We start from the raw sequence: 26,933 nt of genomic DNA, 5'->3' as shown, positions 1-26,933 counted from the left end.
ACGCTCACTCTTGCTCTTTCTCCGTCCTCGGAGCTGGTGACCTGCCCGAGGACGAGTTCCCGTGTGGACCCGTTCTCTCCACATGGTGGGTGTTTTCTAGTTTTTTGTCTGAAGCTTGCTTCCGCGGTGCGAGTCCTCCGCGTGTTCCCTCCTGTTTTGACAGTGAGCTTGTGCCTGTCCTCTTCCTCTTTCAGTTCTGTTTGCATATTTTGATCTCTTGGTACTGGGGATTGGACGAGGGGATGGGGATGGAACCTAAGGGCACTCTCCCGCTGAGCTACACCCCCGGTGCTATTTTCGTTTACTGTATTTAATTTTATTTTTTCATTTTTGCAGTACTGGGGTTGGAAGCCAGGGACATTCCACCTTTGAGCTACACCCCCACCCCTATTTTTTATTCTTTATTTTTAAACAGAGTCTCACTGACTTGCAAAGGGCCTCACTAAGTAGCTAAGGTGGTCCTCGAACTGCAATCCTGTTTTAGCCTCCTGAATGCTGGGATTACAAGTGTGCGCCCAGTTTCCCCCAGCTCTTTTTATTTGTTGTTTGTTTATTATTTTCCGTATTGGGGATAGAACATGGCATTCTATCTTCGAGCTACACCCCCAACCCTCTTTTTTCTTCCTTATTTTGAAACAGGGTCTGAGTTAAGTGGCTGGGACTGGTCACAAACCCAGATCCTCCTGTCTCAGCCTCCCAAATGCTGAGATTACAAGCGTGTGTCACCATGCCTGGCTTCCAGCCCTGTTTTTTATTTCTTTCTTTCTTTCTTTCTTTCTTTCTTTCTTTCTTTCTTTCTTTCTTTCTTTCTTTCTTGGCGGGTCTGGGGATGGAACCCAGGGGAATTCGACCTCCGAGCTACAACCCCTGCCTCATTTCTTATTCTTTATTTTGAAACCGGGTCTCACTGAATTGCAGAGGGCCTCAGTAAGTAGCTGGGGCTGGCTGCGAACCTCAGTCCTGTCTCAGTCTCCCAAGTGCTGCCAGTGCTGGGGATTACAAGCATGCCCTTTTTTTGAGAGAGAGAGAGAGGGTCTCACTGGGTTGCATGAACTGGCCTTGGCCCTGTGATTCTTGGCATAGATGGAATTGTAGGTATGTTCTCTGAGCACGGTTGCATATGTCTTGCCTTTGGATTTTCATGTTATTCTTTTAGAGCTTGCCTCCACATGTTTTGTTTGTTTGTTTATATTGTGCTGTGGATGGGACCCAGGTGCATTCTACCTCTGAGCCACACCCCAGCCCTGTTTTGATTCTTTTGATTCTTTATTCTGAAACAGTCTCACTGAGCTGTAGGGGCCTCACAAGCAGCTGCAGCTGGCAGGGCCTGCGTCCTTGTGTCCCCGCCTCCCGAGTAGGCCCTGGTCCTAGCCACCGCCTTGGCTTCGCTGCGGCTTTACTCACTCAGCGACCTGTCCCAACTGATGCCTGTGTTGAACCTTTTTGTGGCGATCATTTAAAATTCCCCTGTCAGCCGGGCGTGGTGGCGCACGCTTGTCATCCCTGCGCTTGGGAAGCAGAGACAGGAGGATCGCGCAGGTTCGAAGCCAGCCGCGCACGTTGGCTTAGGAGACCCTGTTTCCAAATATAAAAATGTAAAAATAGGTCTGGGAGTGTAGCCCGGAGGTAGAAGGGCTTCCAGGAACCCCAGTACCACCAAAAAAAAAAATAAAATAAAATTCCCCTGTCAGCCGGTCGTGGTGGTGCACGCTTGTAATCCCTGCGTTTGGGAGGCTGAGACAGGATCACACGGGTTTGAAGCCAGCCTCAGCTACTTAGTGAGGCTTTCAGGAACTTAGTGAGACCCTGTTTCCAAATAAAATATAAAAGGTCTGGGAGTATAACCCGGAGGTAGAAAGCCTCTGGGTTCTACCCCCAGTACCACCAAAAAAAAAAATAAAATAAAATAAAATTCCCTTGTCTCTTTTTCTGGGGCCTTCTGCAGAGATCATGGCAGCTTAGGAGTGAGCATAAAGTATGAGAATAGAGACATAGCAACAGGTATAAAGTGAAAGCTGGGTATAGTGGCCCACACCCATAATACCGGTATTTGGGAGGCTGAGATAGAAGGATTGCAGGTTCAAAACCAGCCTCAGCCACTTAGTGACACCCTGTTTTCAAACAAACAAACAAACTGGGTGTGGTATACATCGGTAATCTTTGTATTTGGGAGGCTGAGACAGGAGGATTGCAGGTTTGAGGATAGCCTCCTCAAATAGACCCATCAAACTAGTGAGACCATGTTTCCAAATAAAAATAGGGTTGGGAGTGTAACTGAGAACACCCTGATTCAATCCCCAGCACCGCATACACAAACAAGACAAAAGTTGGCAGGGCTTGTTTAGGGTTTAGAGTTTGGAGATAAGAGAAAATTACATCAAAAAACATTTTTTTTTTTCTGGTACTGGGGATGGAACTCAGGGGCATTCTACCTCCAAGCTATACCCCCAGCCCTATTTTTTATTCTTTATTTTGAAACAGGGTCTCACTGAGTTGCAAAGGGCCTCACTGAGTAGCTGAGGCTGGCCACAAACCATAGTCCTCTGTCAGCCTCCCAAGTGCTGCGATTACAAGTGTGTGCCACTACGCCCGGCTCAAATTTCAAATTTATCTTTTTTTTTGCAGTTGAAACAGGGTCTTACTAAGTAGCTGACGCTGTCTGCGAACCTGCAGTCCTCTTGTTTTGTCCTCCCAGGGACTGAGATTCCAAGTCTGGGCCACCACAAACCCGGCTTCAAGTTTATCTTTCTAACTCAACAATTGTACTAGACTTATTAATTTAGAAGTGAAAAAACAAAGCCGGGCATGGTGGCGCAACTTGTAATCCCAGCATTCAGGAGGCTGAGACAGGAGGATCTCAGTTTGCAGCCCAGCCTCAGCTGCTACTTAGTGAGGGCCTTTGCAACTCAGAGAGACCCTGTTTCAAAATAAAGAATAAAAAATAGGCTCGGGGTGTAGCTTGGAGGTCAAATGCCCCTGGGTTCCATCCTCAGTACCACAAAACAAAAACATATATTCTTTTTTACCTTTCTTTAAAGTTTAAATTGATATATTTTAGGTTCCAGTTTGCCAGATGAATCCTGAACATTTGGCCTTGAAGTCTGTTGGCATCAGAAGAGAGAAGAAAAAAAAAGGCCTTCAATTCAGTGAATCTGCCTTTTTAGCACTGGAAGAGTTAGTCAATGTTTCTTGTGGTGAGTGGAAGAATTGTGATGAATTTGGGTGTTTATCCACCACAGCCTCAGAATTACTACTCACATCAGAGTCCTATCAAAGGTGGCTGAGTGAGGGTTAATATTTGTCTTAACTCCAGAAGAAGATGGCTGCCCGGTCATTCTGGTGTGTGGCGATCAGGATGTTGGAAAGTCGACATTTAATAGATGCCTGATGAACCAGTTGTTAAATAGGTGAGAGTGCTTTTGTGCTTTTGTTCTTGTTTTGCATGTTGCTAAAATTTAGGTGGGAGCCGGGGCGGTGGGCACGCTTGTCATCTCCGCGCTTGGGAGGCGGAGACAGGAGATTGCGCAGGTTCGAAGCCAGCCTCAGCTGGTTTAAGAGACCCTGTCTCCAAATAAAAAATATAAAGTAGGTCTGGGATTATAGCCCAGAGGTAGAAGGCCCCTGGGTTCCATTCCCAGTACCACCAAAAAAAAAAAAAAAAAATTAAATAAAATTTAGGTGGGAAGCAGGAGTCTGGGTTGGAGAAACCTGATGGGAGCGCCTCCTTGCTTCTCGCTGGAGATTATGTGCAAAGCCGCCTCAAGCTGCTTTGTCTGCCTGGATGCAGAGACGGTCCGTGGTCCAGGGTGGCCTGATGCTGCCGGCCTGCCGGCCTGGTCTCCGGAACTGTTTGTCCAGATGATGTTTCTTTTTGTTTTTTCTTTTCTTTCTTTCTTTCTTTCTTTCTTTCTTTCTTTCTTTCTTTCTTTCTTTCAGGTACTGGGGATTGAAGAGGCATTTTACCTTTGAACTATACCCCCAGCCTAATTTTTTATTTCTTGTTTGGAAACAGGGTCTCACTAGGTTGATGGGTCTCACTACTTGCTGAGGCTGTCCTTGAACCTGCGATCCTCTTGTTTCAGCCTCCAAGTGATTTTCTGAATCCAGAAAGAGTAAGGATAAGTTCTGTTTTTTGTTTTTTGTGTTTTTTTTTTTTTTCTCGTGGTACTGGTAGGGGAACCCAGGGGCATTCTACCTCTGATACCTCCGAGCTACACCCAGTAGCAGAGGCTGTCCTGGAACCTGCAATCCTCATGTCTCAGCCTCCCAAGTACTGGGATTGCAAGTGTGTGCCACCATGCCCAGCTCTTGTGGGGTTTTTTTTGTGTGTGTGGTACTGAGGATTAAACCCAGAGACATTTTACCTTTCGTAAAACTGATCTTGAACCTGCAGTCCTATTATTTATTTATTTCTACTGGGGATTGAACCCAGACACATTTTACTTCTAAGCTACACCCCAGCCCTATTTTATTTCTTATTTGGAAACAGGGTCTCACTAGGTTGCCAAGAGTCTCACTAAATTGTCGAGGAAGGCTTTGAATCTGTGATCCTCTTATTTTATCCTCCCAAGTACTGGGGTTATAGGCCTGCTCCACCTCAGCTGGCTTCTGTTGTGTTTATTATTATTATTTTAATTTTAATTTTAATTTTTTTTTTTTTTTTGCGGGTCTGGAGATGGAACCCAGGGGCATTTGACCTCCGAGCTACACCCCCTGCCCTATTTTCTATTCTTTATTTTGAAACCAGGTCTCACTGAGTTGCAGAGGGCTCACTAAGTAGCTGAGGCTGTCCGCGAACCGCGATCCTCCAGGGCTCAGCCTCCCAAATGCTGGGATTACAAGCGTGCGCCACCACGTCCGGTTCTGTTGTGTTTTAAACGTAAAATGTTCCAGGCATGGTGGTGCACGCTTGTAATCCCAGTACTTAGGCTGAGACAGGAGGATCACATTTCGCAGCCAGTCTCAGCTACTTTGTGAGGCACTTCACAATTTAGCAAGACCCTGTTTCAAAATGAAGAATAAAAAATAGGTCTAGGAGTGTAGCTCAGAGGTAGAATGTCCTGGGTTCCATTCCCAGTACCGCAAAACACAAAAACAAAGATAGGGCGCTGGATGTGGTGGCGCACACTTGTAATCTCACCCAGCATTCAGGAGGCCGAGACTGGAGGATCGCAGTTCACGGACATCCTCAGCTATTTAATGAGGCCCTCTGCAACTCAGTGAGACCCAGTTTCAAATAAAGAATAAAAAATAGGGCTGCGGTGTAGCTTGGAGGTAGAATGCCCCTGGGTTCCATCCCCAGACCTGCAAAGAAACAAAAAACAAATATAGGCTGTAGGAGAGACCAGGCTGTGTGTGTTGTGTGAACGGGCACCGTGCTAGCGTGCTCTTCATCGTGACCACAATGGCTGATGAGCATTTTGTGTGTGTGTGTGTGTATGGCACTGGGGATGAAATCCAGGGGGCTTTCCACCTCCAGGCTACGCTCTTAGACCTATTTTATATTTTATTTGTTTGTTTTTTTGTTTTTGTGGGTCTGGGGGTGGAACCCAGGGGCATTCTACCTCCAAGATACACCCCCAGCCCTATTTTTTTATTCTTTATTTTGAAACATGGTTTCCCTGAGTTACAGAGGGCCTCACTAAGTAGCAGAGGACGGCCGTGAACCGCGATCCTCCTGTCTCAGCCTCCCAAATGCTGGGATTACAGGCATGCGCCACCACGCCCAGCTATTTATTTATTTATGAGGATAGAACCCAGGGCCATTCTACCTCTGAGCTACACCCCTAGCTCTATTTTTTAGTCTTTATTTTGAAACAGAGGTCTCACAGAGTTGTGGAGGGCCTTACTAAGCAGCTGAAGCTGGCTGCAAACCTGCTATCTTCCTGTCTCAGCCTCCCAAGTACTGGGATTGCAAGCTTATGTCACCACGACTGGCATATAAACAGGGCCATGATTAGTTGCTGAGGCTGGCTTTGAACCTTCTATTCTCCTGCCTCAGCTAAACAAGTACTAGGCTTATATATGTGCACCACTGCAGGCTTGGCTCATCTTTCAACGCCGTCCTTGGGGAGACGTTCCAAGCCCTCGCCATGCCTGCGCGTCGCACGTGGCCCTTACCATCTGAGCTCCCTTCCACAAAGCAAAGCTACTCCAGTTCTCTGTTTTCTTCTCAAATGTTTTCCAGTATTCCCTGCGTTGACTACTTTGAGTGTGATCTGGGACAGACGGAATTCACTCCTCCTGGTTGCATTTCTTTACTTAATATTACAGAACCAGTTCTGGGTATGTATTACGTATTTCTTAAATGCCTTGGTTTTATAAAATTCAAGAGTTGATATTCACTAGACTCAGTTTAAAGTAGGAAAAGTGAATGTGCTCCTACCAAACACACAGTTTTTTATTTATTTAATTTTGCTGTACTGGGGATGGAACCAGAAACATCTGTCTCTGAGCTGCGACCCCAGCCCTATTTTTTATTTTTATTATTTTGAAACAGGGTCTCACTGAATTGTAAAAGGCCTAAGTAGCTGAGGCTGCCTGCGAACCGTGCTCCTCTTGTCTCAGCCTCCCAAATCCTGGGATCTCAAGTGTGCCCCACCACGCCCGGCTCCCAAACACAGTCGTTTTTGCATAACTGCTCCTATCAACCTCTGAACTCCCAACTAAAGCTTGTTCCATTTCGGGAAGTCGAGCTTTGTTCATTTTGCTTCATTTAGAAGTGCACCTTGCTCTTGTTAACACCAGGCTTTAATCTGCAGACGGCAGATTATTCAAACGTCATCAGTTGTCCTAGCAGTGTCTTTTCTTTGGGGGGGTACTGGGGATTGAAACAAGGGGCATTCTACCCCCAGCCTTTTTATTTTTGAAATAGGGTATTGCTACGTTGCTGAGGCTGGCCTCAAATATGGCAGTCATCCTGTTTCAGCCTCCCAATTAAGTTTCCCAGGCTGACCTTGTACTTTTCATTTTCCTGTCTAAAACTCCTGAGTAGCTGGAATTAAAAGCATGTATCACCAAGCCTAGCTCAGAATTCTTCATTTTGAGGAAATCCAATATATGGGTTTCTTTTTTTTCCCCATCACTTTTATTTTATTATATTGTATTATATTATATATATAATAATATATAATATATTATATTATATTTATTATATTTTATTATATATTATATTTATTTTATTATATTTATTATATTATATTGGCTGTACTAGGGACAGAACCCAGGGGCATTCTACCCCCCAGCCCTATTTTGTATTTTGTATTTTGAAACAGGTCTCATTGATTTGCAAAGGGCCTCACTAAGTATTTATTAGCTGAGGCTGTCCACGAACTTGTGATCCTCCTGTTTCTGCCTCCCAGATACTGGGATTACAAGCATGCGTGGGCCATCATGCCTGGCTCTTAACTCACTTTGATTTAGGAATCAAAGTGCCCAGGGCCTTATGTACCTTAGGTATTCTGGGCAAGTACTGTACCACTGAGCTACCTTCCCTAGCCCCTAGATAGCTCATTTATAAAATGTAGATATGCGGCTGGGTGTGGTGGTCCACACTTGTAGTCCCAGCATTTGGGAGGCTGAGACAGGAGGATCCGGGTTTGTGGCCAGCCTCAGCTACTTAGGCCCTTTGTAACTTTAGTGAGACCCTGTTTCAAAATAAAGAATAAAAAAATAGGTCTGGGGGTATAAGCTCGAAGGTAGAATGCCCCTGGGTTCCATCCCCATAACCATAAAAAGAAAAAAATGTATATATGCTACTGATTCCATATGTTGGTTCTGTATCCTGCAACTTTACTGAATTTATGAGTTCTAGCCTTTTTTTTTTTTTTTTTTTTTTTTTGGTGGTACTGGGGTTCCTGGAAGCCCTTCTACCTCCGGGCTACACTCCCAGACCTATTTTTAGGTTTTTTTATTTGGAAACAGGGTCTCCTAAGCCAGCACCCGCGGCTGGCTTCGAACCTGCGCGATCCTCCTGTCTCCGCCTCCCGAGCGCGGGGATGACAAGCGTGCCCACCGCGCCCGGCCTTCTAGCCTTTTTTTTTTTTGGCGGAATCTTGTGGATTTACCATATCATGGCTGTGTATAAGATTATATCATCTGCAAAGAGACAGTTTTACTACTTTCCTATTTTTAGTTTTTCCTTCTGCCTAATTATAACTAGATTTCCAGCACTGTGCTGAAAAGAACTGTAGATTCCTTATTATTTGTTTATCCTGTTTTCAGTATTGTTTTGGCATTTCAGGGCCCCTTGCCATTCTATATCCATTTGAAGATCAGCCAGCTTGCCTCTCTCTTTGTTTCTTTGTTTCTTTCTGTAGCAGGGATTGAACCTAGAGGCTTTTTATCTCCATGCTACACCCCTGCCCTAATTTATTTCTTTATTTGGAAACAGGGTCTCACTAGGTTTCTGAGTCTCACTACATTGCCAAGGCTGGCTTTGAACCCGCAATCCTTGTCTCAGCTCTCGGGTCGCAAGCCTATACCACCACGTGCAGCTCAGCTTTTCCATCATTTCTACGGAAAAAAGCTGTTAGTTTTTTTGTTTTTTTTCCCAGTACTTTGGATGGAACCCAGGGACATTCTACCTCCTAGCTATACTCCCAGCCCTATTTTTTATTCTTTATTTTTTACTTATTTTTTAATTTTTTGGCGGTAGGAGGGATGGAGCCCAGGGAATTCTACCTCTGAGCTACACCCCCAACCCTATTTTTTATTCTTTATTTTGAAACAGGATCTCACTGAGTTGTAGACGGACTCACTCAATAGCTGTGGCTGTCCTCGAACCCCGATTCTCTTGTCTCAGCCTCAAATGCTGGGATTAGAAGTGTGTGCCACCACGCCCAACTGTTTATTCTTTATTTTGAAACAGGGTTTTACTGAGTTGCAAAGGGGCCTCACCAAGTAGCCGAGGCTGTCCACGAACCTGTGATCCTCCTTTCTCAGCCTCCCAAGTACTGGGCTTACAAGCATGCGCCACCACGCCCAACTAGCTGTTAGAATTTTGATAGAGATTGTATTGAATTAGCAGTATTGATGTCTTAACAGTGTTATTTGTCCTATCCGTAAATATGAGATGTCCTTGCTTTTTTGTGTGTGTATGGTACCAGGGGTTGAACCCAGGGGCATTCTACCTCTAAGCTATACCTCTAGTAGCCCTTTCTTTATTTTGTTTTGAAGCTGGGTCTTGCCAGTTCCTCTGAGTTGAGATAACAATTTTTCGCTCTGAGAAGGCAGCTAAGCCTTCAGAAGATTAATCACTTACCTAAAACTAGGGGCTCAGAAATTCCACCTTCTAAAAGTCGTTTTTTAGCTGGGCGTGGCGATGCATGCTTGTAATCCCCGCGCTTGGGAGGCTGAGACAGGAGGATGATGCAGGTTTGAAGCCAGCCTCAGCTACTTAGGCTCTCAGCAACGTAGACCCTGTTTCCAAATAAAATATAAAATAAGTATGGGAGTGTAGCCTGGAGGTAAGAAAGCCTCTGGTTTCCACCCCTAGTACCACCAAAGAAAAAACCTAAAAATTCTTTTTTAGCCAGTCATGGTGGTGCATGCCTGTAATCCCAGCTCTTGGGAGGCTAAGACAGAAGGATTGCAATTTCAAGGATAGCTTCAGGAACTAGTGAAACTCTCATCAATATAGTGAGACCTGTTTCAAAATAAAGAATAAAACAGGGCTGAGGGTATAGCTCAGAGGTAGAATGCCCCTGGCATCAATCCCTAGTACCACATACACAAATCCATTTTACTTCTCTCCACACTGCCACCTAGTGGGCAGATCGATTGACCAGCTCCTTTCTTTTACAGTGATGGCAGCAAGGAGCCTCTGCTACTGACGCTACTGGATAGATTCTGATTGCTTCCAATAAGCTTCCCTTGCATAACTATATTAAGAAAGTCAGCCGGGCGTGCACTTATATTCCTAGTACTTGAAAGGCTGAGACAGGAGGATTACAGGTTCACAGCCAGCCTCAGTTAGTGAGGCCCTCTGCAACTTAGAAACTTTTTCAAAGTATAGAATTAAAAATAGAGCCAGGCATGGTGGTACATGTTTGTAATCCCAGTGCTTGGGAAGCTGAGACAGGATGATCACACAGGTTCAAAGCCAGCCTCAGCTACTTACTGAGGCTCTCAGCAACTTAGTGAGATCCTGTTTCCAAATAAAGTATGAAATAGGTCTGGTAGTATAACCTGGAGGTAGAAAAGTCCCTGGGTTCCACACCAAGTACCACCAAAAAAATTTTAAAAAGAATTAAAAATAGGGCTGAAGGTGCAGCTTGGAGGTTGGATGCCCTTGGGTTCGATCCCCAGTACCACATGATAATCATAATAGCAGCAGCAGCCTGGCGTGGTGGGCATGCTTGTAATCCCAGCACTCGGGAGGCTGAGACTGGAGGATTGTGGTTCTCAGACAGTCTCAGCTACTTAGGCCCTTTGCAACTCAGTGAGACATTGTTTCAAAATAAAGAATAAAAATAGGACTGGGGGTGTAGCTCGGAGGTAGAATGTCTCTGGTTTCCATCCCCAGTACTCAAAAAAAAAAAAAATGATAATAATGATAATTCAATACTTGGGAGGCTGAGACAGGAGGATCACAGATTCAAGGGCAACCTCAGTGAGCAGTGAGACTCGTTAACCGAATGACACCCCGTCTAATATAGGACTTAGGAGTGTAGTTTGGCAATAGAACGCCCTGGATTCACTCCTCAGCACCACACACACAGAAGAGGAGCTGTCACGTGCCTAGAACAGAGCACTCGGGTCGGTAAAGATTATTACTGCCCTTCTCTGGGTATGTGAGTCCTTCGTGGCTGAGGGCTTTTCTGTTCTGTTCACAGGTGGATCCTAGGTCCCTGGAACAAGTGCAGCCGGCAGTGAGTCCTCATTAGTGTGTGTTGAAGGAATGGTTTTATCAGGACAGCAGCAGGGTTAACTGCATGTGAATGCAAGCCTCTCTGCATTACGATGAAAGCTTAGGTTTCTTTCTTTTTTTATTTTGGTTGTGCTGAGAATGGACTCTAGAAGCATTCTCCCTCTGAGCCACACACCCAACCTTATTTTATTATTAATTTATTTATTTTTTGAAGATTTAAAGAACTTTATTAAAAGGATAGGAATACTGAAGATAGAGCCCCATGCCATTCTGGCATGGGGGGAGGGTGGTCCGAGCCAATTCACCACCCCCCCCCCTTTTTTTATTTTGAAACTGGGCCTCACTAAGTTGCGGAGGCTCCTGGGAACCTGATATTCTTTTCCCCTCACAAGTACTGGGGTTACAAGTGTGTGCCACCCTGTCCAGATGAAATCTTAGGTTTCTGAAAACACAGTCGCGGTTGTTCTCTTGTGGTGCAGGGGTTGAGCCCAGGGCGGTGTGCATGTGAGGCCAGCCCTCTGCCATCGAGACACATCCCCAGCCGGTTGGTTAACTCTGATCTATCTTCCTAGGACCACCCTTCACCCACCAGAGGACGCCACAGAAGATGGTGTATTATGGGAGACCTTCTTGTGAAAGCAACTATGATAGTTATATTGAGATAATAAAATATGTGTTCAGCTCTTACAAGAGAGAGGCCCCTCTGATCATCAACACAATGGGCTGGGTGAAAGGTAAGCAGCTGCGCCATGATGGCCAGTGCGGGCGGTGCAGTTACGGCGCCGAGTGATGCTTCGGTACACGTATGCTTTGTGATGTTCAGATCGTGGTAAACATGTCTACTCAAGCGCGTGTCATTTGTGGTGGAAACATTCAGTAATCTTTCTTCTACCTTTTGGAAACACGACAGCCATCATCAGCATTTGTATTTTTGCCATCATGCAAGAGAACACCCACGCCAGGTGTGGTGGCGCATGTTTGTGATCCTAGTTCTTGGGACGCCGAGGTAGATTGCAGGTGGAAAGCCAGCCTCAGCAACTTAGCAAAACTTTATTTTATTTTATTTATTTTGCGGGTCTGGGGATGGAACCCAGAGACATTCTACCTCCAAGCTACACCCCCTGCCCTATTTTTTTATTCTTTATTTTGAAACAGGGTCTCACTGAGTCGTAAAGGGCCTCACTAAGTAGCTGAAGCTGTCCGCGAACCACGATCCTCTGGTCTCAGCCTCCCAAATGCTGGGATTACAAGCTTGTGCCACCACACCCAGCTCCAGTGAGACTATTAAAAAAAAAAAAAGCCGTGCGTGGTGGCGCACACTTGTAATCCCCAGGCTTGAGAGGCTGAGACAGGAGGATTGCGCAGGTTCAAAGCCAGCCTCAGCTGGTTTAGAGATCCTGTTTCCAAATAAAATATAAAATAGGTCTGGGAGTGTAGCCCAGAGGTAGAAGGCCCCTGGGTTCCATCCCCAGTACCACCACCAAAAAAAAAAATAGGGCTGGAACTGTAGCTCTGAGGTACAATGCCCTCGGGTTCAATCCTCGGTACCACAAAAATAAGAAAAAGAAAACTAATGCTGGGGTTTTGCTTGGCGCTAGAATGCCGCTGGGTTCCATCCCCAGTACCACAAGAAAGTGTCCTCGTCTCTTCGTTTCTTGTACATAGTGAGTTCTGTGGTATTTGTCTTTCTACTCCAGGTTTTTTTCACTTAGTAAAGTGTCAAGTGTCATCCACTGCTATCCATGTGTTACAAATGACAGGTTTCATGTGTGTGTGTGTGTGTGTGTGTGTGTGTGTGTGTGTGTGTGTTACTGTGAATGGAATTCAAGGACATTCTACCTCCAGTCTACACTCCCAACCCTGTATTTTAGTTTTATTTTGAAGCAGGGTCTTGCTAGGTTGATGAGTCTCACTACTCCCTGAGCCGCTCCTCCTTCCCAGCCTCCCTAATAGCTGGCATTGCCACCATGCCTTGCAAGAAACCCAGCTTTTAATTTTTATTATTGCGGAACTGAGGGTGGAACTCGGGCATTCTACCTGCAAGCTACATCCCAGCCCTTTTTTTTTTTTTTTTCATTACTAGGGATAGAACCCAGGGCATTCTACCTCTGAGCTACACCCCTAGCCCTATTTTTGAATCTTTTTATTTTTTTTAGATTTTTTTTTTTATTGGTGCATTGTAATATATATCACATTGGAATACAAGACTTGAGAGGATATACAAGCACACATCATCCAATCAGCCCTCATCCAGCCCCCTCCCTTATCCCATGCTTGTTTGGTGAATAACTTTGATACATTTGTTTATGTACCTCCTGCTTTTTTTTTTTTTTTTTTTTTTTTTTTTTTTTTTTGGTGGTCCTGGGGTTCCTGGAAGCCCGTCTATCTCCGGGCTACACTCCCAGACCTATTTTTTATTTTTGGAAACAGGGTCTCCTAAACCAGCCGAACCTGCGAGATCCTCCTGTCTCTGCCTCCCAAGCGCGGGGATTACAAGCGTGCGCCACCACGCCCGGCGACCTCCTGCATTTTTGAAAGAGGGTTACACTGAATTGTAAAGGGCATTGCTAAGTAGCTGAGGCTGGCCTCCTGAATGCTGGGATTACAAGCCTGTGCAGCCAGCTGGGCTTTATCCTTTATTTTGAAACAGGGTCTCACTAGCTGCAGAGGCCTCACCAAGTAGCAGATGCTGCCCTTGAACCTGCGATCCTCCTGCCTCAGCCTCCCAAGCACTGGGATTGCAAATGCGTGCCACCACACCCCGTTTTTTTGGGGGGGTTGTTTTGGTTTTTTTTTTTGTTGTTGTTGTACTGGGAGTGGAACCCAGAGGCTTTCTACCTCCGGGCTATACTCCCAGACCTTATTTTATATTTTATTTGGAAACAGGGTCTCACTAAGTTGCTGGAAGCCTCACTGAGTAGCTGAGGCTGGCTTCGAACCCGTGTGATCCTCCTGTCTCAGTCTCCCAAGTGCGGGGATTACAAGCGTGCGCCGCCATGCCCGGCCACACACTGTTTTGAAACCCAGTTTTTTTTTGGGGGGAGCAGTCTAGGGATGGAACCCAGGTGTATTCTATCTCCAAGCTACACCCTATTTTTTGTTCTTTATTTTGAAACAGGGCCTCACTAAGTAGCTGAGGCTGTCCAGGAGCCTGCCACCCTCCTGCCTTAGCTCTCAAGCACTGGGATCACAGGCGTGTGCCTCTGCGCCCAGATCTGCTTGGTCGTTTCTTGGGCTGAGCCGCCCAGCAGCGCCCTGCTGCCTGCCTCTCGTGGAGCCTGCCCCAGCTCCACTTACGTCATCTCTCCTCACAGATGAAGGGTTTCTGCTTCTCATCGACCTGATTCGCCTACTGTCTCCCAGCCACGTCATCCAGCTCAGCACTTCGCAGAGCAAAGCCGTGTCCAGGCTCTCCGCCGAGTATGTGGATGAGATGGACGGCTTGTACACGAAAAGCAAGTCCAAGTTCAGGAGCAAAGGCTACACCTTTCCAGAATTTGCAGATAATTTGGAATTTGCTGACGAAGAGAAAGATAGTCCAGTTCTCTTTACTGGACATAAACTGTTATGTGTTAATTCGGAATTTCCGTTCAGAAAATCTACAAGGAATAGGTAAGCAAGCCACTTGCTGGCTAATTACATTTTCTTTAGTTGAACAAGGCATTCTGTTCTCATTTCCTTAGAAGGAATAGATCCACTAAAATTTTGGGTTTTGTTGGTTTTTTTTTTTACAAGGGCTTTATTTGGAAACAGGGTCTCACTAAGTTGTTGAGAGCCTCACTAAGTAGCTGAGGCTGGCTTCAAACATGTGCGATCCTTCTATCTCAGCCTCCCAATTGCTTGATTACAAGCATGCGCCACCACACCCGGCTAATCCTCTAAAATTTTAAAATCTGACACCAGGTATCTGGTCGCACACACCTGTAATCTAGTACTTGGTAGGCTAAAACAGTTGCAAGTTCAGGCCATCCTCAGCAAATTACTAAGACACTGTTTCAAAATAAAAAATAAAGCTGGGGTGCGCCGGGCGTGGTGGCACACACTTGTAATCCCCGCACTTGGGAGGCGGAGACAGGAGGATTGCACAGGTTCGAAGTCGGCAGCGCTGGTTTAAGAGGCCCTGTTTCCAAATAAAAATGTAAAATCGGTCTGGGATTGTAGCCTGGAGGTAGAAGGGTTTCCAGGAACCCCCAGTACCACCAAAAATAAAAAATAAAAAAAAGCTGGGGGCTGAGACAGGAGGATTGTGGTTCATGGACAGCCTTAACTACTTAGTGAGGGCCTTTGCAACTCAGTGGAACTCTTTTTCAAAATAGGGAATAAAAAAAATAGGACTGGAGATATCACTTGGAGGTATAGTCCCTGAGTTCCATTCCCCAGTACCACAAAAAAAATCAAAATAAAAAACAAGCTGGGCATGGTGGCACAGTCTTGTAATCTCAGTACTTGGGAGGCTGAGACAGGAGCATCTCAGGTTCACGGACAGCCTCAGCTACTTAGTGAGGCCTCTGCAACTTGGTGAGACCCTGTTGCAAAAAAAAAAAAAAAAAAATCCCAAGTAATGGGATTACAAGCATTCGCCACCATGCCCGGTTCCTTTTACCTTTTGCATAATTAGTTAATAACAATAAATTTCACAAAAGAAGTTTAAAAATCCCCAAAAGAGACAAACTACATGAGCAGGTATAAAAACAAATTTATCCGTGGAGCAACGTAATGGAGACAGCTGTTAGAGGTGAAAAGAATCCAGGAGCCTGGTGACTGCTTCTGTCAGTCTGTTGGTTGTCTGTCTGTCTGTCATATATATGTATGTATGTATGTATATTTATTTTATTTATTTATTTATATTGCAATGTGGGGGGTTGAATCCAGGGACATTCTACCTCCAAGTAATTAAGAATTAAAAAAATAGGGCAGGGGGTGTAGCTTGGTTGTCGAATGTCCCTGGTTCCATTCCCAGACCCACACACAAAAAAGAAAAGAAACAAGGTCTCACTAAGTTGCAGTGGGCTTCACTAAGTAGCTAAGGCTGCCCTTGAACTTGTGATCCTCCTATCTCCCAAGTGCAGGGATTACAAGTGTGTGCCACTAGCCTGGCCTTTATTTTGAAACAGGGTCTCTCTGGGTTGGTGGGTACACTAGTTGCTGAGGCCATCCTTGAACCAGCTATCCTCCTGTCTCGGCCTCCCAAGAACTGGGATTACAGGTGTGTGCCAGCACGCCCGCCTCCTACTGTAGTTTCTGTGTGGAAGTGGATAAGGAAGGAGAAATCTCTCCATTGTTCCGATTTGTTTTTCAGGGGACCATATAACAGAATTTTTCGAGGACTGGCAGTTTTGGGGTACCTTGCCCAGATGTTGCCCTCGGTGCCAAAACCACTCAGTCCTTTACATGGCCTGACACCCTATCAGGTAATGGGAATTGGTGGGAGAAAGTCTTGATTGTATTGGCTCATTGAGACGCTTTTCCATCTCCCTGCTCATGGGGCGTTCTCAAGCCCGTTAGAAGAAGCCTGTGACTTGGGTTCTATAATTATCGCCTTCTGGCAGATGGAGAAACTGAGATAGGGAAGGGCTTGGTGACTCGCTAGAATTAACAGTTGGTGTTCAGACCTCGGCGGCCAGTTCAGCGCTGGCGCGTCTGGTTCTGTCTGGTTCTGGTCACCAGCTGTGTGGCTGCATGAGCGCAGCGTGCCCAGCAGTGCCTGGCTGGAGTGTGTTCCTCTCGGTCCAGTTCTAAGTCCAGAGTGGAGCTCGGAACTCTGCTGCTGAGGCTCGTTCTGTTTTTTTTCTTGGCGATCCCTGGGATGAAACCCAGGGGCATTCTACTTCTGAGCTATACCCCCAGCCCTATTTTTCAGTCTTTTGAAACAGGGTCTTAACTGAGTTGTGAAGGGCCTTGCTAAGTAGCTGAGGCTGTCCACGAATGACGATCCTCCAGTCTGCTTGCACCACCACGCCTGGCTTTGGGACACATTCTTTGTTTTTGGTGGTACTGGGGATGGAATACTTCTACCTCTGGGCTACACTCTCAGACCTATTTTATATTTTATTTGGAAACAGGGGGTTTTTTTTGTTTTTTTTTTTTTTTTGCAGGTCTGGGGATGGAACCTAGAGGCATTCAACCTCTGAGCAACACCCCCTGCCTTATTTTTTATTCTTTATTTTGAAACAGGGTCTCACTGAGTTGCGGAGGGCCTCGCTAAGTAGCTGAGGCTGTCCACGAACCGCGATCCTCCAGGTCTCAGCCTCCCAAATGCTGAGATTACAAGCATGTGCCACCACGCCCGGCTTTTTATTCTTTATTTTTGAAACCCAGTCTCACTGAGTTGCAAAGAGCCTCACTAAGTAGCTGAGGCTGTCCACGAACCGCGATCCTCCAGGTCTCAGCCTCCTGAATGCTGGGATGACAAGCGTGCGCCACCACGCCCGGCATTGGGACTCATTTTTGAAGACAAAATGCAGTAGTGTTGGGATCTGGAAGCTGAAAGTATCAGGAATGACAGGAGTCCGTGGGCGTGTGCCAGTGCTGGGAGTGCGCTCAGCCTGACTCACGCACGCGTCTCCACCTCTCTGGGAAGCACACTCAGCCAAGCACCCTCTGTCACTACGCCCAGCCCCAGGGAGCATTTCTTGTTTCTTTTTACTTTTCTTTCTTTTCTCTCTCTCTCTCTCTCTCTCTCTCTCTCTCTCTCTCCTCTCTCTCTCTCTCCTCTCTCTCTCTCTCCTCTCTCCTCTCTCTCTCCTCTCTCTCTCCTCTCTCTCTTTTTCCCCCCCTTGTATTTGGCATTGGGGATTGAACCTCTGAGTTACCTCTGGGTTCTACTTGAGTTACACCCCACCCCTATTTTATTGTTTGTTTGTTTTGTTGTACTGGGGATGGAACCCAGGGGCCTTCTACCTCTGGGCTACACTCCCGACCTATTTTATATTTTATTTGGAAACAGGGTCTCACTAACTTGCTGAGAGCCTCACTAAGTAGCTGAGGCTGGCTTCAAACTTGTTCAGTCCTCCTGTATCAGTCTCCCAAGTACTGGGATTACAAGCGTGCGCCACCACCCCTGGCTCCCTATTTTATTTTTTATTTTGAAAAAGTCTCACTAAAGCTGGGTTAGGTGGCGCACACTTGTAATCTCACCATTCGGGAGGCTGAGACTGGAGGACCGCGGTTCGCGGACAGCCTCAGCTACTTAGGCCCTCTGCAACTTAGACCCTGTTTCAAAAATAAAAAGAATAGCCGGGCGTGGTGGCACATGCTTGTAATCCCCGCGCTTGGGAGGCTGAGACAGGAGGATCGCGCAGGTTCGAAGCCAGCCTCAGCCACTTGGTGAGGCTCTCAGCAACTCAGTGAGACCCCGTTTCCAAATAAAATATAAAATGGGTCTGGGAGGATAGCCCAGAGGTAGAAAAGCCTCTGGGTTCTACCCCCAGTACCACCAAAAAGAAACTTAGTGAGACCCTGTTTCAAAAAGAAAAAGAATAGCCAGGCGTGGTGGCGCATGCTTGTAATCCCCATGCTTGGGAGGCGGAGACAGGAGGATCACGCAGGTTCGAAGCCAGCCTTGCTGGCTTAAGAGACCCTATTTCCAAATAAAAAATATAAAATAGGTCTGGGAGTATAGCCCGGAGGTAGAAGGGTTTCCAGGAACCCCAGTACCACCAAAAAAAAAATAAGAAAATAAAGATAAATGAATAAAAAGAATAAAAAATAGGGCACAGTGGTGTGGCTTGGAGGCTGAATGCCCCTGGGTTCTATCCTCAGACCTGCAAAAAAAAAAAAAGTCTCACTAAGTTGCTAAGACTGGCTGTGAACCTAGGGTCCTTCCTCCTGTCTTGGCTTCCAAATACTGGGACCACAGGCATATACCCACCACGCCTGGCTTGTTTTCTGGGGAGAATACTGGGGTTTGAACTCGGTGTTATTCTAACTCGCTGCCAGCACCTTTTGTCTTTCACTTTTGAAGCAGGGTCTGAGTTTCTGAAGATCTCGCTCAGTTGCAATGGCTGGCCCAGAACGTGTGCTTTTTCTGTTTCAACTTCCCAAGTGCTGGACACTGCAGTGGTGTATGCTTACAGTCCCAGTACTTGGGAGGCTGAGCTAGGAGGATTACAGGTTTGCGACCAGGCTCGACCTTAGTGAGGCCCTCTGCAACTTAGTGAGACCCTGTTTCAAAGTAGAGTAAAGTACCCAGGCGTGGTGGTACACCCTAGTAATCCTAGCATTTGGGATGCTGAGACCAGAGGATCCCAGTTCGAGGACAGCCTCAGCTACGTAGGCCCTTTGCAACTCAAAGTAAAGAATAAAAAATAGGGCTGAGGGTATAGCTCAGAGGTAGAATGCCCCTGGTTTCCATCTCCAATACCACACATGCACACACACACACACAAAAAAAGACAAAAGAAGGATGTAGATGATTCAAGTTAGAAGAAATTCTGAATGCTGGGCGTGGTGGCGCACGCTTGTAATCCCCGCGCTTGGGAGGCAGAGACAGGAGGATCGCGCAGGTTCGAAGCCAGCGTGTGCGCTATCTTAGGAGACCCTGTTTCCAAATAAAAATGTAAAAATAGGTCTGGGAGTGTAGCCCGGAGGTAGAAGGGCTTCCAGCAACCCCAGTACCACCAAAAAAGGAGGGGGAAGGGGAGGAGGAGGAGGAAATTCTGAGTGAGGTAAAACAGAGGGATACTTAAATATGTGAAACCCCATTAACTAAGAATCTCTGAATGAAAAGTCAGAAGCAATTCCTCATTCCATTCATCATTCAGTTAGAGATGAACCATGTGCCTGGATACCAGATAAACAAGCAGCAAATAACTGAGTAATTTCAAACTGTGTGTGTTTGGGGGGAGAGACAAGGGACCTATTGGTGCTGCAGCCCCCATACCCTTTTTTTATGGGTCTGGGGAAGGAACTCGGGCATTTGACCCCCAAGCTACACCTCCTGCCCTATTTTTATTCTTTATTTTGAAACAGGGTCTTACTAAATTGCGGAGGACCTCACTAGTAGCTGAGGCTGTCCACGAACCACAATCTTCCAGTTTCAGCCTCCCGAATGCTGGGATTACAAGCGTTCCCACCACGCCCGGCTCAGCCCCCGTACTTTTTAAGTTGCCCAGGCTGGCCTTGATCCTGTGATGCTCCTATCTCAGCCTCCCAAGTACTGGGATTATAAGCATCTACCAACATACTTGGCTACGTTTTGTGTGTGTGTGGCAGTGGAGATCCAGGGGCATTCTACATCTGAGCTCCACCCCCAGCCTGACATTTTACTCTATTATATTTTTGTTTATTTTTTTGTTTTGTGTTACTGGGGATGGAACTCAGGGGCATTCTGCCTCTGAGCTATACACCCCAGCCCTCTTATTTATTTATTTGATTGATTGATTGATTGATTGATTGATTGCTGAGATGTAATCCAGGGCATTGAACCTCCAAGCTACACCCCCAGTTCTATTTTTTATTCTTTATTTTGAAACAGGGTCTCACTGAGTGCAGAGGGCCTCACTACAGTAGGTGAGGCTGTCCTGTGAACCTCGATTCTCTGGTCTCGGCCTCCTGAATGTTGGGATTTCAAGCGTGCACCACCACGCCCAGCTTTATTTTTTGAAACTGGGTCTCACTGAGTTGCAAAGGGCCTCACTAAGTAGCTGAGGCTGTCTGCCATGATCCTCCTGTCTCAGCCTCCTAAGTACTAGGATTACAAGCATGTACTACCATGCCTAGCAAGTCTGTTTGTTTTCTGGTACTGGGGATTAAACCCAAGTTTATTGTACATCCAGTCTACACCTCAGCCCTATTTTATGTTTTTGTTTTGAAAGCAGAGTCATGCTAGATTGCTGAGAATCTCGCTAAGTTACCAAGACTAGCATTAAACCTGCCATCCTCCTGTCTCAGCCTTTCAAGTACTGGGATTGCAGGCATGTGCCGCCATGCCCAAGTCTTTTTTTTTTCCTTTGGTGGTGTTGGGAATTGAACCCAATGGCATTTACCTTTGAGTTATATCCCAGACCTGTGTTATTTTTGTTTTGAATTGGGTCTCACAGAATTGCTGAGGTCGTCTTAAATTTGTGATCCTCCATTTTCAGCCTCCCAAGCACTGGGATTACAGATGTGTGCCATGCCCGTCTTCTTTGTGTCTTTGGACAAGAGTGAGCCAGACATTGGGTGTAGGTGTTCAGCACGTGTATAGACACACAGCCATGGCCGCGTCTGGCTAGTGTATGTGTGTGGGGGTATGGGGCCTTTGAGCTGTACCCCCAGCCTGATTTTACCTCTTCCTTGGAAACAGTCTCGCTAGGTTTCTGTGAGTCTTATACTTGCTGAGGCATCCTTGAACCTGCAGTCCTCCTGCTGTCTCAAGTACACAGGCATGCGCTCTGTGCCTGGCTTGTCACACTCTCTGTGGGCCTTTTGGCAGACCTATCTTTAGGTAGCCTGCCAGTCAGCTTGCGAAATGAAGAATAGTTTCAGAGCAGAAACTGACGGGCTGCACATGTGTTCTTCAGGTCCCCTTCAACGCGGTCGCGCTCCGGATCACTCACTCCGACGTCGCCCCCACTCACGTTCTGTACGCGCTGAACGCCAGCTGGGTTGGCCTCTGCACGATCCTGGATGACGTCAGCGGGTACAACAGGGGGCCCATTTTGCTGGCCCAGACTCCAATCTGTGACTGTGTGGGCTTTGGTGAGTCCCCCGGCTTGCTGCTGCCGATTGGCCTTGCCCTTGAGTCTGTCTCCCAGCCAGAGTCTGGAACAGAGTGCCCATGTTTTTATTCTCCTGACGGCTCCTCTGAGTCCAACATTCCCACAGGCCCCGGCCTGGCCCTCTTCTGCTCCCACAATTCTCTTCGGGCGCTCTGTGGCCGCCCTTCACACCATTCTACAATCTTTTGTGTCCTGGAGACTTGAGGTTTGCAGAAAGCAGACATTTGTGTTGTCACCTGTCTTAAAGGGATATGTCGAGGCATTGACATGGAGAAGCGGATGTACCACATTCTGACCCCTGTGCCCCCAGAAGAATTGAGAGCCGTGAACTGTCTGCTCGTGGGAGCTGTTTCCGTTCCGCACTGTGTCTTCAAGAACCAGGTGAGCCCCTGGGCAGCACCCTGCAGGGATGCTGGCCAGGGCGTGGCGGTAGCAAGTAGCTGGAGTTGGGGCACAAGTCACATCACAGTTCCTTTCTGGGAAGCGTGGCATGTCCTGGTGCCTAAAGGCCTGAGGCTGAGTTGCCGTCCAGTGGTCAGGAGCACCAGGTACAGCCACACCCCCTAACCCTAACCCTAACCCTCCTGTGCAGAGCCTTCAGAGACTCTCGTGAGACGGCCCTCCGGCCATGGGCTTCATGGGCCCCAGCTAGCGTGGCTCTCGGGGGAGGCCACGTGTACCTTCCACTCTGTCCTGCACTGCTAGGGGAGAGCACGCTCACCTCCTCTCCTGGCATGGTGGGGGGGGGTCGGTGTAGACAGGGGCATGTACGTGCTGTGGCTGGGCCAGTTGCTTCCAGAGGCCCTTTGAAATTGGGCATGGTGGTGCACTCGGGAGGTTGGGGCAGGATAATTGCAAGTTCCCGGCCAGCCTAGACAACTTAGCAAGACTGTCTCAGAATAAAAATAAAAGGGCGTGGTGATCCAGCTGAGTGGAGCGCTTACCTAGCATGTGCCAGGCTGGTTTGGTCCCCAGGACCTCGGTCAGTCAGTCAGTGAGCAGGTGCAGAAGTTTGAGGAGGAAAGCAGAGCCCCGGGTGCGAGAGGCTGAGCCCGGCGCTGCCTGCTGCAGGCTTCCAGGAGGCAGTGAGTGCACTCGAGCCCAGCCTGGGTCTGACGCCTCCCGTGTGTCCTCTCTGCGCTTCCGTTTTAGTGTGGGCCTGAAGGAACGATTCCCTACGTCACCACAGATTACAATTTTAAACTTCCTGGAGCATCAGAGAAAATTGGAGCAAGAGAAGTCGATGAAGCACGTGGAGAGAGACCAGCCCCCAGGTCCAGTTTCTATCCAACAGTGAAGTGAAGTCGCAGGAAGGGCAGAGACGCCGCTTCTGGGAGTTCGGTACGGAGCGGTGTCGGTGGACCTGGTGGGTCCGTGGTCACAGATGGTGCTCTTGCGGACAGTGACGTGTGACTGGTGAATGTGTCGTGTAGTTCATGGTGCCAGCTCTGTTCAAACCACAGGGGTAGAGACGGGCATGGTGGTGCACACTTGTAATGCCAGTCCTTGGAAAGCTGACAGGACAGCCTCAGCATGTGTGGGACCCTGTTTCAAAATACAAAATAAAAATTGTGTTCAGTCCCCAGTGCCACAACAAACAGGGCTGGAGATGTAGCTCAGGCGTAGAGCACCCAACCTCTAGAGTACTTAGTATCACACGCACACCACACACACAAAAGAAGAACGGGTGGGGGGGTTAATACACCATGAAACCAGGGAGACTTGGATCAGCTCCTCACAGGTTCTTCAAGGATCTGGTTACTGGAATCAGAATTTTTAAAAGGGGAAACGGGCCACAAAAATGCACCAAGAAGTTGGTGATGGTGCACGCTTGTAATCCCAGCATTCGGGAGGCTGAGACCGGAGGATCGCGGTTCGCAGACAGCCTCAGCTACTTAGTGAGGTCCTCTGTAACTTAGTGAGACCCTGTTTCAAAGAATAAGCTGGGCATGGTGGCGCGCTCTTGGGAGGCTAAGACAGGAGGATCGCACAGGTTCGAAGCCAGCCTCCGCTACTTAGTGAGGCTCTAGTAACTTAGACCCTGTTTCCAAATAAAATATAAAATAGGTCTGGGAGTATAGCTCGGAGGTAGAAAACCTCTGGGTTCTACCCCTAGTACCACCCAAAAAAAAAAAAAAAAAAAGAAGAATAGTAAGACAGGGTATGTGGTTGGAGGTGGAATGCCCCTGGATTCCATCCCAAGACCCGCAAAATACATACATACATACATACATACATACATACATACATACATACATACAGAAGTGCACTAAGGAGGAAGGAAGGTGGGCTGAGTGGCGGGGCCGCACAGGTGGTGCTGGCCGCGGTACCTCAGCCTTCGTGCTTCTCCCAGTCACACGAGTGTGTGTTGAAGATAGTGATTGGTCTGCTGCATTTTATTGAGGTTTAAGAGACAAAAATTCAGAGTCAGATCCCTTTAGATTAAGTTTTTTTGTTTTTTTTGTTTTTTTAATCTTGAGGCAACACTGAAGACATCACCTTTAGCCCTGGAGCTCTTCCTGATGGCTTCTTGAACCTAGAACTGTCTGGCTGACACCTTGCTGGAGGCTGAAGATGCCTGCGGGCAGCTGGACCTGAACTTGTGGGTTGGAACAGCGGTGCCCTGGGAGCCACAGGCAGCCATTCTCACCTCTCGAGTGGCCGTGCTCCCTCACCCTTCAGGTAGGAGTGGCTCTGTGAGCAGAGGTGGTGGGCCAGGCCCTCACTTCCGCCTTTGAGACGGTTGTATGGACGTGCTCGAAGGAGCATGAAACTGGTACTGTGATCAACGCGTTGGCATCCCAGCTTCCCACAGCCCTGTGGGAAGACTGCTTGTTACGGGGTGGGCTTAACACAGGGCCGTGTACCTCTGTCCTCGTCGCCTGTGCTTTGCGGTGGCCCCGACTTACAGGTCGTAGTTGGACCCTTTGAGGTCTGCGTTCGGACGCGTTTTATCTAGGTTGACTTTGTGTCACGATTTTCTGTCGTGGCCCTGTAAAGGATTTTTTTGGGATGCGCTCCTGAGGATTGAACCCAGGGGCATTCGGTCTCTCAGCTCCATGAGCTACACCTCCAGCCGTATTTTTTTTTCCTCCTCCTTTTGAAGCAGGGTTTCAGTAAGTTGCAGAAGGCCTAAATAGCTGAGGCTGAGTGCAAACCTGCACTCGTCTGTCTCATTGTTGTGGGCCACTATGCCACCTGGCTCCTGCAAAGGCTTGAGGAGTCTTTTTGTTGCTTTCCTGAGGTTTTTTGTTTTTTTGGTTTTTTCGGGTCTGAGAATGGAACCCAGAGGCATTTGACCTCTGAGGTACAACCCCTGCCCTATTTTTTTTATTCTTTATTTTGAAACAGGGTCTCACTAAGTTGCAGAGGACCTCACTAAGTAGCTGAAACTGTCCACGAACCGCGATCCTCCACTCTCAGCCTCCCGAATGCTGGGATTACAAGCGTGCGCCACCACACCCGGCTTCCTGAGTTTCTTGTGTGATCACAGTAATACTACCAGCCAGGCACAGGGACCCTGTTTCAAAATAAAATATAAAAAGACGGGTGTGGTGGTACACACTTGTAATCCTAGTGCTTGGGAGGCTTAGATAGAAGTATCACAGGTTCAAGGACAGCCTCAGCAAGTAGTGATATTCTCAGCAACCTAGCAAGACCCTGTTCAAAATAAAAATAAATAGGGCTGGAGGTGTCGTTTGGAGGTGGAATGCCCCTGACTTAAATCTCTACTCCCCCAATAATAATATGCACTATCAGGAATATTCACTGCTGGGTGTTGGGAAAAGTGTTTGTAAGAGTGAAAGTGAAGCCCTGTTCCTTGCATTTTCTAGCGTTTAAGTCTGTCCTCACCAGTAAAGATGTGGCCACTAGAGGGAGCGGTCAGCCATCGGTCAGGCGGCCATGAGCTGAGGTGTCCCCCCACCAAGATAGGATTGTCCCGCGGGTTTGAGGACTGTGGAGTCGGCGCTTTGTGTGGTCTCCAGGGTGTGCCTGGTGAGACTGCAGTAGGACTTCCAGCTGGGATGCCTGTCCATGCAAGGCTCAATTACAGGGGCTTTATGGGTAGTAAAGGGAAGGACGGGACGGGCGTGGTGGTGCACACCTGTGATCTCAGTACTTGGGAGGCTGAGACAGGACGATCTCAGGTTCACAGCCAGCCTCAGCTACTTAGTGAGACCCTGTTTTAAGATAAAGGATTAAAATAGGGCTGGGGGTGGGGCTTGGTTAGAATGCACCTGGGATTCAGTCCCCAGTACCACAAAAAAAATATATATAAATAAGGCTGGAGGTGTAGCTCTGAGGTAGAATGGCCCTGGGTTCAATTCCTAGTACCACAAAAAAAGAAAAAAAGAAATGAACTCCTGTGGGTGTGGAGTGAGGTCATGTCTATGGAGGACCAGCCCAGTCTCTGGCAAGTAGAAAACTAACTCAGTGTGCGGTCGGGTTGGGCTCTAAACTCCTCGATGCAGACCCCGGATTGTGGCCTGCAGCCGAATTGGGATAGTGTGGCTCTGATGTCAGACGCCGCGGCTGCCCGCTGTCCCATGTTCGTGATTAGAAAATGACTAAAGTCCCTACCATGGGAGGTGTCACTGCGAATACCGCGGGACCATTGCAGCTGACACTTTTCCGTGTGCACCCGTGTGTACGTGTGTTTAAAAAATTGTGTCCTACTGTGTGTATGGTTTCTGACCAGCTCTTTGAATTTATATTTGATTTTGTGTCATTAAAGATTTTTAAGAACATGTCTTTGTGTAATTTATTATCTAGATAGACCTTTTATTCCAGGCGCTTGGGTGTTTAGGAAATACCGTGGGAAATGACCTGGGAAGGGAAAAACACATTGAGAGCCTAGTGAGAGGGTCAGAGTGGGTGACCATGGGGAACCCATAACACGCCTGTGCTTCCTTCCCATTTCAGTATTGCATGCTATGGAGTTTATTTTATACTTCCTGCCTGGGCCTCTAAAAAGGGTGTGTTTGCTAGGAGTGGTGGGGTATGTTTGTAATTCCAGTGCTTGGGAGGTCGAGACTGGAGGATCCTGGGTTCACGACTAGCCTCAGCTACTTAGTGAGGCCTTCCACAACTTAATGAAACCCTGTTTCAAAATAAAGAATTAAAAATAGGATTGCTAGCCAGGAGTGGTGGCACATGCTTGTAATCCTAGCATTTGGGAGGCTGAGACAGGAGGATCGTGGTTTGCAGATAGCCTCAACTACCTAGGCCCTTTGCAACTCAGTGAGACCGTGTTTCAAAATAAAGAATAAAAAATTACGTCTGAGGATGTCACTTGTAGGTAGAATGCCCCATCCCCAGTACCGCAAAATAAATAAATAAATAAATAGATCTGGTAGTATAGC

At 47.3% G+C, this 26,933-nt stretch overlaps 1 protein-coding gene across 1 annotated transcript in view; it reads left to right on the top strand.

Annotated features, from left to right (window-relative positions):
• NOL9 (nucleolar protein 9) overlaps positions 1-26,138 on the top strand; it is a gene marked incomplete at both ends in the record, with an annotated part of 29,765 nt that extends 3,627 nt beyond the window's left edge. The window contains 12 exons of the mRNA XM_080691266.1: positions 3,059-3,194; positions 3,314-3,407; positions 6,188-6,285; positions 11,443-11,604; positions 14,185-14,482; positions 16,170-16,281; positions 21,373-21,550; positions 21,818-21,951; positions 22,723-22,863; positions 24,111-24,252; positions 25,404-25,462; positions 26,043-26,138. Coding sequence (XP_080547392.1) covers positions 3,059-3,194; positions 3,314-3,407; positions 6,188-6,285; positions 11,443-11,604; positions 14,185-14,482; positions 16,170-16,281; positions 21,373-21,550; positions 21,818-21,951; positions 22,723-22,863; positions 24,111-24,252; positions 25,404-25,462; positions 26,043-26,138 — 1,650 coding nt within the window. The remainder of the gene's footprint in view (positions 1-3,058; positions 3,195-3,313; positions 3,408-6,187; positions 6,286-11,442; positions 11,605-14,184; positions 14,483-16,169; positions 16,282-21,372; positions 21,551-21,817; positions 21,952-22,722; positions 22,864-24,110; positions 24,253-25,403; positions 25,463-26,042) is intronic.
• Positions 26,139-26,933: the final 795 nt, after the last annotated feature.

The sequence above is a fragment of the Muscardinus avellanarius genome (assembly GCF_963383645.1).
Source record: "Muscardinus avellanarius genome assembly, chromosome: 3".
In the NCBI taxonomy this organism is placed as follows: domain Eukaryota; kingdom Metazoa; phylum Chordata; class Mammalia; order Rodentia; family Gliridae; genus Muscardinus; species Muscardinus avellanarius.
This window is presented reverse-complemented; position numbering and strand designations above follow the sequence as displayed.